At 43.4% G+C, this 12,096-nt stretch overlaps 2 protein-coding genes and 1 pseudogene across 3 annotated transcripts in view; 1 reads left to right on the forward strand and 2 right to left on the reverse strand.

Moving 5' to 3' along the window:
* LOC311623145 (protocadherin alpha-8-like) overlaps positions 1 to 6,205 on the reverse strand; it is a 48,379-nt gene extending 42,174 nt beyond the window's left edge. Inside the window, exon 1 of the mRNA XM_084884970.1 lies at positions 3,732 to 6,205. Coding sequence (XP_084741096.1) covers positions 3,732 to 6,131 — 2,400 coding nt within the window. The 5' untranslated portion in view covers positions 6,132 to 6,205. The remainder of the gene's footprint in view (positions 1 to 3,731) is intronic.
* Positions 1 to 12,096, reverse strand: part of LOC311622553 (protocadherin alpha-2-like) — a gene marked incomplete at its 3' end in the record, with an annotated part of 140,560 nt that overhangs the window by 99,880 nt on the left and 28,584 nt on the right. The gene's annotated exons all lie outside the window — the stretch shown is intronic.
* LOC311622554 (large ribosomal subunit protein uL23-like) lies at positions 7,543 to 8,369 on the forward strand (annotated as a pseudogene). The gene is made up of 2 exons: positions 7,543 to 7,562; positions 7,827 to 8,369. The product of its transcript is annotated as a large ribosomal subunit protein uL23-like (transcript).

Raw genomic sequence — 12,096 nt, forward strand, 5'->3', positions numbered from 1 at the left:
TCATCATTGTTATGTTTAAGCTTTTCTAATACCCCAAATATATATTTTTGGAATTATTTAATAGTTCTGTCAGTTAATTACGTTTTATTTTTATTTTCTTTCTTTCTTTTTTATTTGTTTGTTCATCCTCAACAGAGGATATTTTCTCCTTTGCTCCCCAGAGTGGAAGGGATGGAGGAAGGAGGAAAGAGAGAGTAAGAGAGTGAGAGAGAGAGAGAGAGAGAGCGCGCGAGAGCGAGAGCAAGAGAGAGAGAGAGAGAGAGAGAGAGAGAGAGAGAGAGAGAAAGAGAGAAAGAGAGAGAGAAACATCATGTGAGAGAGACACACTGACTCATTGCCTTCACCAAGCACCATGACTGGGGACCTGGAGTGAATCCACAACCCAGGTACATGCCTCCACTTGGAATCCAACCCGCCACCCTTCAGATGCTGACACTCCAAACACAGAGCAACACCAAGCAGGGCATCAGTGTCAATAACGATTTTCATCACCACCTGCCATAAAAATATTTTCTTGGAATCAATTATTCAGTAACTTAAATTCTCCATTCATAAATATATGCTACTGAAAACAACTTAAAATTTTTCTTTTTCTAAAAAGGAAAACGTAATAGGATTTTTTGTCTTGTCCAAAGGTTAGTTTTTCTATTTTAATGATGTTATTATTTATAAGAGAGATATTTTAAGCAGATCAATACTTTTGAACTCTTTTAGTTGTTATTTAGAGCTGAAAATAGGGCAACATTTATGAATAAGAAAAATTGATGGAAATAAGGGTTACTGGGTTCACTGACTTATGTGTGCTACTAAATTCTGTTTTTATACTTCTCTACTCATTTAGGATGACTCTGTTGTCAAAGTCCATTTGAATGCTGATTTTAATAGTTACTTTTCTTATATAAAGCATAAATTAAAGTATAATGAGTTATCTATCCATCCACAACACCAATGTTCATTTTGAGCTACTATCTGTAGTCTAAAAATAAATTTATCACTGATTAATCATCTCAATGCAAGGTAATGACATAAACAAACTCCATTCCTGTTAATGTGCACTTTATACCAATTAATATCATAAATGTCTGAAAATAAATATCTAATAATGAATAAAAAGTAAGGATAAGTAAATTAAATTTGAACACATAATAGGACTTTGCTTTGCCAAACATCTCATAGGACTATTGGATCTAAAATTTCAGTTGGATAAGAATTCCCTGAGGTGCTTGTTAATATGCAAATTTGCCCAGTACTGCTTATTTCAGAAATTCTGAGGAGGAGTCTGGGAACCAGAAGGACTCCAGATGTTGCTAATGCAGTTAGCATTATCAGATCTAATAACAAGCTGACCATAGACACCAATTTGCCTGGCATATGCTTTATTAATGCTATGGACAAATATACTTATTTATAGTGACTTGTTTGTTTGAAAAACTGTCTGAGATTGGCTCATAACATAGTTAGCCCTATCTAAAAACTACAATTTAGAAACTGACATAGAGGATCTTCACTATTGGTTCCATGATTCTGGTTTGAATTGAAGAATGCTACCTACCGAAGCTCAGAGGGACAGCTATTAGGCACAGTACTAAAGTGTCTTCCATGCTCTCACCTCTATGTTTTGAACTTCCCAACTGTTTTGAATCTTAACCTTCCTAGATTCCAATGTACTCATATTTCCTGATGACTAAAAATATAAGTTCATTACTAAAATATTCACTGTCTTTGGAAATTTTACAATTGATGACAGTCCATATTCTGGGAGAAAATAAAGATTAACATAAAAGGCTAAATTACCAATTGTATCAATACAACCATCAATAATAAAGAATAAAATGTATAATTATAGAAGATACAGTAAGTACTTAATAATACTAGCTCTAAAAGATTAAAGGTGGGGCTCTTAAAGAGATGAATTTGTAGTGCTCCTTAATCAATATAACATATTGAAATACCTCAGCCTAAGTTCAAGTAACATATGGGACCTGGGGGAGGAAAGTGCAAGAACAGAGATATTTGAAGGTTTAAGTCTAGATTTAAGGTGAGTTGTGCTGACAGAAATAGAAAGGTTTTACCATAGAAGTTCAGAGACTCTTGAAGTTTTAAAAGAAAATAAAAGAAAATGATAGGTTGTCTTGTAGGATGTACCAAACATGTGTTCTATAGAATGAAATTTTTAAAATATTTACTTATTTGGAAAAACTAAATTACTTGCATTTTCATGATTATACAACTGTGGCTCTATTCTCAAAGCCACTCTGATCTTGTTCCACTGAGTTTTTAATTAAGGAACATTTTCTAAAATACCTAACACAATAAACATATAGAATAGAAATATAATCGCATCACAAAAACTCCACATATGTACAAAGAAAGTTTTTAAAATATGAATTAGAAAACAAATTATTGAACTAAAAATAGTGTGAAGAACCACCAACTTGAAAGGCACAAACCACAATTCAGAAAATATAAGTTTGCCATATAGTGACTTTATAGCTGTACCACCTAATATCCAGATTTCTGTCTTTTGGAATATTGAAGAAAAGGTAAATACTCATATAAACTAGTAGAGGTGATTAAGTTCCAAACTATGAATTTCAAGAGAACTCAAACTGTAGAATGTAGGTAGATCTTTAATGTCCAAACATTATATCATTACTAGAAGCTTTTGATAGATAGGAGAAAGTTTTTTGAAGAAAAAAAATGTCAATTGGGATGTATTTTCTCCAATATCAGATAAAATGTGAATTTCAATAAATATTCTCAGTATAGAGAACACTCTCAATTAACATTTTCTTGTGGTCTACATTGTCAAACATATAGAAACAAATTTTACACAGTTTTAATAAGAATTAAATTTGTAACATTTGTTGTTAGAATTAGACCCCTCAAGTTAAAGCAACTGCTTTCAAGCATACCCTGAGGTTACTCATTGACGATATATTGTAAATACGGAGTAGTGCTGACCAACCATGTCTCTTGAGGTTCTCCACCCACAGAAAGGTAGAAAACTACAAAGTTGATTAGTAACAATTACTTACATATTTCTGCTATGAGGTTTCTTATAAACAAAGCTATTAAACAAAATATTATCCATAACTTAGAAATGAATAAATGATAGAGTGGTGTTGAAGTTTACTTAACATGTAAAAACTAAATTGATTTTCATCAAATATTTCCAGGTACAATGATATCACAATTTTAGTAATTCATATTAATATGATGCCCATAACAGTTATTAAATAGAAGTAATTAATTCCTGGCCAGTCTGGCTCAGTTAGTTGGAGTGTGGTTCAGTACATGGCTGGTTCCACTGATGCTGGCTGGATCCTGCATGGGCCCCTAGGTCCTCATCCCCACAGGGTAGAAAGGGGAGGCAACAGATCCATGTTTCTTTCACTCATGGATGTTTTTCTCTATATTTCTCCTTTCCTCTCTCTAAAATCAATTTTTTTAAAAACATATCCACAGATGAGGATTTTTTAAAAAAAGTATTTCAGTACCTATGAATAATTTTCAACGTAGAGTTTATAATGATTCTTAACTTGAAGTGGAAACAAACACAAAATTAGCTATAAATTTAAGGTATTCGCTTTCTGGTAATAAATATTTAAATTAGACCAGATACCTAAAAATAAATGGATAAAAACTATTTAAATGTACTGTATAAGTAATAAGATTATTTTAACTACATTAATAAATATATTAATACATAAAATATAAGAGCAACCTACCTTCCCAGTGGAGTCAAAAGAAGCTTCTGGATTTCCCATTGCAACTACAGATCCAGGAGGACCTGGAGGAAGACTGGGGCTGAAGGCCATGAGGTCCGTCTTCGGGGGCCCCTCCCCAGAGCACACCCTCTGCTGCCTCTGATGTGAGTATGACAAGCTCCCCACCGCGCTGGAGCACACCAGCACCGGCTTCCCCGGCCCGCACGCGCCCTCCGTGGGCGACGCCGAGCACCGCAGAGCCGTGTACAGCAGCAGCGTGAGCACCAGCAGGCTGGACACCGCGCAGATGGCGATGATCAGGTACACGTTCACGTCCACCAGCGCTGTCTCCGCGACCGCAGTGCCAGAAGATGCCCGCAATGAAGTCTTCGGCGCCTGGCCGCTGTCCACCAGCGATAGCAGCACGGTGGCCGTGACCGCCAGCGCCGGCTCGCCATGGTCCTTCACCAGCACCAGGAGGCGCTGGCGCGGCGCGTCCGCCTCGTCCAGGGCGCGCGTCGTGCTGATCTCGCCCGTGTACAGCCCCACGCGGAACGGGCTGCGCGCACCGCCCGCCGCCGGCAGCAGCTCGTACGACAGCCACGCGTTGTAGCCCGAGTCCGCGTCCACCGCGCGCACCTTCGCCACCACGTGGCCCGCGCCCACCGCCCGCCACACCAGCTCGCCGCCCCCCGCGCCGCCCCCGGCGCCCGCCCCCGGCGGCAGCAGCGCGGGCGCGTGGTCGTTCTCGTCCAGCACGAACACCTGCAGCGTCACGGCGCTGCCCAGAGGGGGCACGCCCGCGTCGCGCGCGCTCACCTGGAAGCGCAGCAGCTCCAGCTCCTCGTGGTCCAGGGGCTGCAGCGCGAACACCCGGCCGCTGTCCGCGTGCACCGACACGTAGCTCGACAGCGCGCGCTCGCCCACCCGCCGCTCCACCAGCGAGTAGGACACCAGCGCGTTCTCCTGCGCGTCCGCGTCCCGCGCCGACACCGTGAAGATGTGGCAGCCGGGCGGGTTGTTCTCCTTCACGAACACCGTGTACTCGGGCTGCGCGAACGTGGGCGCGTTGTCGTTCACGTCGGCCACCTCCACGGACACGCTGGCTGTGGCCGACAGCGAAGGCGAGCCCCCGTCCCGCGCTGTCACCACCAGCTCGTAGTGTGACAGCTTCTCGCGGTCCAGGGCGCTGTCCAGCACCAGCGAATAGTAATTCTTGAAGGTGGACACCAGCTTGAAGGGAACGTGTGGCGACAGAGTGCAGGTCACCTGTCCGTTGGCACCGGAGTCCAAGTCGGACACACTGATTAAGGCAATCACGGTACCCAGTGGAGCATCTTCTGGGACTGGAAGGGACATTGAAGTCAAGGAAATCTGAGGGGCGTTATCATTAATATCTAAGACTTTTACCAAAACTGTACAATGACCCGCCATCGGTGGCTGACCTCTGTCCGTGGCATCAATGCGGATTTTATAGAAACTCACTTTTTCAAAGTCCAAATTCTTTCGAATTTTTATTTCTCCACTCTTTGAATCGATGCTAAAGTGGTCAATAACTATGGATGGAACAAAACTATTAAAAGAGTAAGAAATCTCCCGGTTAATTCCTTCGTCTGGATCAGAAGCATTCAGTCTGATAACTACTGTTCCGTTGTCTGAGTTTTCAAATATTCTTACTTCGTATTCAGACTGTTGGAAACTAGGAGCATTGTCATTCACGTCCATCACAGTGACCAGCACCTGGACGCTGCCAGTGAGCTCAGGTTTGCCTCCGTCAGTGGCCATGAGCAATAAATTATGTTCAGGAGTCTCCTCTCGATCCAGAGATTTCCTTAACACGAGCTCAAGTTGCTTATTCTCCTCATTTTTTGAATTCACAGCTAGCATGAAGTAATCACTGTAGCTAAGCCTATAGGTTAAAACGGAGTTAGCGCCAATATCTGCATCCCAAGCCCCCTCTAGCGGAAACCGCGAATCTGGCAGCCTGGATTCTGAAACGTACAGCCTTTGTTCCTTTACCGGGAACACAGGAGGGTTGTCATTAATGTCCTTCACCTCCACCTCCACATGGAAGACATGCAGCGGCCTCTCCACCACCACCTCCAGGTGGATGCTGCACTCCAAGCTCCGCCCGCACAGCTCCTCGCGGTCGACCCGAGAATTCACAAACAAAATGCCATTCTGCAGATTTACCTCCAGGAGGTCCCCGCGGCCCTTGGACGCCACCCGGAACAGGCGCGGCACCAGCTCCGCAAGCTCCAGCCCCAGGTCCTGCGCGATGCGGCCCACGAAGGTGCCGTGCTTGGCCTCCTCGGGGACCGAGTAGTGAACTTGGTCGCTCCCGGCTTCCCAGGTTGCCAGGAACAGAAGCGAGAGCAGCAGACACCGGGCTTCCGGGCCTCCTCGCCAAGAAAACACCATGTCAAGTATTCGTTTTCTTGCTGTCAAAGAGCTTGTTTGAGACAAAGGCGTGCTGGTGCTTTTCCTGAAGTCTTTAATACGATTCCGCTGCCTCCGCCATTGTTCAGCATTTAGAGACGGATACAGAACTGCTAGAGGAAGTCTGGATCTTGGCTAGACGGAACTTCTTTGTAGACAGCGACATCAAGCGGCTCTAACGGGTAATAATTATTGAATTCACTTACCTCCTAAAATGGGAGTTCTTTTAATCCAATGAATATTTTCTTTTCTCTTATTCTACTTAATAGTGTATCTTCATCCTTTATCAGTCGTAGAGGCATTTACACCGCCTGGATCCTTACATTAATTTTATTGAGCTGGGGATCTCTTTCTTCATAAAAAAGTAATTTCTTCCAAATTATTAAATATTGATAAATACACCTCAAAAGTTGCACTTTACTTTTTCACCTTAAATGATTCATTAATGGGTGATAAAGTTCTCCTTCTAATTCATATACTAGCAATTCTCGATTATGGCTGTGATTTTTAAAAACACCTTTATTTAATGAGATCTGTCTTATTATATTTAATTGGGACCTCTGTAGAGGCGCTTGTTACTGACCTTTTATTCTAGTTATTTTGGAGCAACAAGAAAACCCTTTTCTTACTATCAAAAAAGACTTCATAAAATATGTATTAGGCAGCATTCTTTACCTTGAAGATTTTCTTGGGAGGTAAGAATATTTTGTTAATTTGGCCCTAACTAAAGATTTCTAATTTTTAAAACTTAACAAAAGCATGACATATGGCTTTTATTTAGTCCCTATTAATCCAGATGTGTGAGAATGAGATTAACACGTAATTACAATGATATTTTCAGTCACAGAATAAACATATTTAAAATCTCTATATAAGTGCAAGTAATATGGAAAAGGGAAATAAGAGCACTTTCTGTGAAACTTTTTACATTATCTTCTTGTAAACTACTATACTATATAGTTCATTCTAAATTGTAAGATAGATTGTGTAAAGATAATTGCATTCTTCGGTATCTCTGTGAGAACTTTTTACCAACAAAAGAAATTTTCCATAGCCTTGGTATGTCAGATTGAATTTCCAAACAACAAATTGCCTTAATAAAAAGTGATAATCGGTGGATAAAGACTGGAGTATGGAGGAGGATTTCATATCAACTTTTAGTCATTCCCCCACCCCAAAGTAGAATTTTAAATTTTTCTTCAAATATGCTTGGGAAATTGTTTTTAGAGTATATGTATGTGAAAATAAAAATAAAGCAATAAAAAATAGGATTACAATTACCATCATCATCAAGAGTTAGAATATTTATAGATTTTTCTATAAATTTGACTATTCTTTCAATAAGAGGAGCAAATTTGTTGATTGTGTGGATGCATTTTACTGCTCAATGAATATGGGCATCTCTATCTTTAGGTAAAAGAACACTGAAAATAATAAACAGACAGCCTAAAATAACTTCCTAAGGTATACTAAGATTTTACCAACTATAAAAGTTGACAATATTCGTGGTTGAGTTTGTTTAAGTAAGGTATTGTTCCAGTAATGTATAAACATGGATGAATAAATCACTATAAAATCATACAATAAAATAAGATGCAGATATTTAAAAGAGAAAACAACCAAACAACCAGAAAGCTTTTTATGAAATGATAAAGCATAAATACCAAGATATTGTAGAAAAACTAAGAATAGTTTAGCCCTTTTTCCGAAGACGGCGCCGAAAGCAAAGAAGGAAGCCCCTGCCCCTCCCAAAGCCGAAGCCAAAGCAAAGGCTTTGGAGGCAAAGAAAGCAGCATTGAAAGGCATCCACAGCCACAAAGAAAAGAAGGTCCACACGTCACCCACCTTCCGGCGGCCAAAGACACTAAGGCTCCGGAGGCAGCCTAAATGTCCTCGGAAGAGCGCACCCAGGAGAAACAAGCTTGACCACTCTGCCATCATCAAGTTCCCCTGACTACCGAGTCAGCCATGAAGAAGATGGAAGACAATAATACACTTGTGTTCACTGTGGATGTCAAGGCCAATGAGCACCAGATCAAACAGGCTGTGAAGAAGCTCTTTGACATTGATGTGGCCAAGGTCAACACCCTGATCAGGCCTGATGGCGAGAAGAAGGCATATGTTCGACTGGCACCTGACTATGATGCTTTGGATGTTGCCAACAAAATTGGAATCATTTAAACTGAGTCCAGCTGCCTAATTCTAAATATAAAACTTTTACACTGAAAAAAAAAAAGAAAGAAAGAAAGAAAAAGAATAGTTTAAATGTAAGCACTTGCTTTAAAAAAAAAAAAAGTCAGAATGTATATATACATATAAAATCTTGGAGGAAACTAAAGAAATTTAAAATGTTTTGGAAATTCAAAGAGTTAAAGTGATTGGTTTAGGGTTGAAGGTGACAGACTTGTCATTATATAGTACTTGACATTTTGAATGTGGGTATGTTTGTTATATACGAAGAAAGAACAAAATAAATATACTACTGAAATATCATTTAAACTATATTTTTAAGTTACAACGTTCATCATGGGCAAGCAGAAAAACTACTGCTGAATAAGTTAAAAAGAAGTCAGTTACTAGAAAAAGAAGATTGAAAATGAGAAATAAATTAGAGTAATAAGAAAAAAATAAGATAATTTAAGTTCTAGACTAAGCATAAAAAGGCAATATTGCAGAGGTGGTATTGAAATGTATAAGTTTTTATAAATAAAAATGTATGGAATGTGTCAAATTTGTTTTTAAAAAGCAATTATAAAGACTTCATAGCGAAATGTGGGCATGTAAATATTCAGTTAGGAATTTCCACTATAAAACAGAGAATAAACTCATTATTCCAATTAGTAAAAATTTCACACAAAAATAAAAAATAACTAATATAAGTCGCCAATTATAATCTACAATATTGGGCACTCTGAAAACAAAACTGCATATTTAAAATAACATAATTCAACATAAAGAGTGCAAAAGTGCAATAACATTAAAAATAATATTACAAATAAATCTATCAACTAAATATATAGTAAATTATATAAAAATATTTGAGCAGAAAACCTAAAAGACTGCGTTTTTAAAAAACTGAAAATAAAAATTCTTTAGACTCACGTTGTCTGCAGAGCTGGGACCCTGAGGTAGGCTGGGGCTGAAGGCCATGAGGTCCGTCTTGGGCGGCCCCTCCCCAGAGCACACCCTCTGCCGCCTCTGCTGGGAGTAAGACCAGCTGCCCACCGCGCTGGAGCACACCAGCACCGGCTTCCCCGGCCCGCACGCGCCCTCCGTGGGCGACGCCGAGCACCGCAGAGCCGTGTACAGCAGCAGCGTGAGCACCAGCAGGCTGGACACCGCGCAGATGGCGATGATCAGGTACACGTTCACGTCCACCAGCGCTGTCTCCGCGACCGCAGTGCCAGAAGATGCCCGCAATGAAGTCTTCGGCGCCTGGCCGCTGTCCACCAGCGACAGCAGCACGGTGGCCGTGACCGCCAGCGCCGGCTCGCCATGGTCCTTCACCAGCACCAGGAGGCGCTGGCGCGGCGCGTCCGCCTCGTCCAGGGCGCGCGTCGTGCTGATCTCGCCCGTGTACAGCCCCACGCGGAACGGGCTGCGCGCACCGCCCGCCGCCGGCAGCAGCTCGTACGACAGCCACGCGTTGTAGCCCGAGTCCGCGTCCACCGCGCGCACCTTCGCCACCACGTGGCCCGCGCCCACCGCCCGCCACACCAGCTCGCCGCCCCCCGCGCCGCCCCCGGCGCCCGCCCCCAGCGGCAGCAGCGCGGGCGCGTGGTCGTTCTCGTCCAGCACGAACACCTGCAGCGTCACGGCGCTGCCCAGAGGGGGCACGCCCGCATCGCGCGCGCTCACCTGGAAGCGCAGCAGCTCCAGCTCCTCGTGGTCCAGGGGCTGCAGCGCGAACACCCGGCCGCTGTCCGCGTGCACCGACACGTAGCTCGACAGCGCGCGCTCGCCCACCCGCCGCTCCACCAGCGAGTAGGACACCAGCGCGTTCTCCTGCGCGTCCGCGTCCCGCGCCGACACCGTGAAGATGTGGCAGCCGGGCGGGTTGTTCTCCTTCACGAACACCGTGTACTCGGGCTGCGCGAACGTGGGCGCGTTGTCGTTCACGTCGGCCACCTCCACGGACACGCTGGCTGTGGCCGACAGCGAAGGCGAGCCCCCGTCCCGCGCTGTCACCACCAGCTCGTAGTGTGACAGCTTCTCGCGGTCCAGGGCGCTGTCCAGCACCAGCGAATAGTAGTTCTTGAAGGTGGACACCAGCTTGAAGGGCCCGTGGGGCATGAGAAGGCAGGTCACCTGGCCATTGACGCCAGCATCTTGGTCATATACGCTGATTAGGGCAATCACACTACCGAGTGGAGCGTCTTCACTGACTGGAAAGGACATTGAAGTCAAGGAAATCTGAGGGGCGTTATCATTAATATCCAAGACTTTTACCAAAACTGTACAATGACCCGCCATCGGTGGGTGGCCTCTGTCCGTGGCATCAATGAGAATTTTATAGGAACTCACTTTTTCAAAGTCCAAATTCTTTCGAATTTTTATTTCTCCACTCTTTGAATCGATGCTAAACTGGTCAGTAACCATGGGTGGAACAAGGCTATTAAAAGAGTAAGAAATCTCCTGATTAATTCCTTCGTCGGGATCAGAAGCATTCAGTTTGATAACTACTGTTCCGCTGTCTGAGTTTTCGAATATCCTTACTTCATATTCAGACTGTTGGAAACTGGGAGCATTGTCATTCACGTCCATCACAGTGACCAGCACCTGGACGCTGCCAGTGAGCTCAGGTTTGCCTCCGTCAGTGGCCATGAGCAATAACTTATGTTCAGGAGTCTCCTCTCGGTCCAAAGGTTTCCTTAACACGAGTCCAATTTGTGTATTGTCATCACTGTTTGTTTTCACATCTAGCGTGAAATATTCACTGGAACTGAGTTTATAGGTTAAGATGGAATTTACACCAACATCCTCATCCGAAGCGCCCTCTAGTGGAAACAGAGAATCTGGCAGCCTAAATTCGTAAATAAGCACTCTTTGTTCCTTTACCCGGAACACAGGAGGGTTGTCATTAATGTCCTTCACCTCCACCTCCACATGGAAGACCTGCAGCGGCCTCTCCACCACCACCTCCAGGTGGATGCTGCACTCCAAGCTCCGCCCGCACAGCTCCTCCCGATCGATCCGAGAATTCACAAACAAAATGCCATTCTGCAGATTTACCTCCAGGAGGTCCCCGCGGCCCTTGGACGCCACCCGGAACAGGCGCGGCACCAGCTCCGCCAGCTCCAGCCCCAGGTCCTGCGCGATGCGGCCCACGAAGGTGCCGTGCTTGGCCTCCTCCTGGACGGAGTAGTGGGCCTGGCCGCTCCCAGCCTCCCAGAGCGAGAAGAGCAGAAGCGAGAGCAGCAGCCACCGAGATCCTAATCGGCCTTCCGGGGTAATAACCATGTCAAATACTTCTTGTTTTATTTCCAACAGAAGATCTCTTGGCGTTGAAAGGAAATACTATATGATCCAAGTCTATTAATGCAAATCTTCTGCGCCTGCCATCCTTCAGCACCGGTGGAAAGATGCAGTAACAGGAGGAATGTATTTGAATACTAGCTAGATGTAACTTACTGGTAGACAGCGACATCATGCGGCTTCAAGGGGTAAGTAAGAAATAATTCTTATAACTGCGCTACGCTAAAGTCTCCTTTTGCCTTACTTTAATAATAAATCTCCTCGTGTTTATCATTTGCATAGTCGGTTTCATCTTGTCTGACTTCTTTTATAACAGAGTAGGGTAAAGGATCAACTTTTTCATAGTGAAACAACTTTTCCTTGCAATAATTTATATATCAATCAATTTAGAAAATGTAAGAGTGATTCGAACGAGGTTTGGGAATTATAAGTGCAAACTATCCTACACTTTTTATGTACAGAAAAAAACATT

This window comes from Pipistrellus hanaki (genome assembly GCF_964339955.1).
Source record: "Pipistrellus hanaki genome assembly, chromosome: 5".
Lineage (NCBI taxonomy): Eukaryota > Metazoa > Chordata > Mammalia > Chiroptera > Vespertilionidae > Pipistrellus > Pipistrellus hanaki.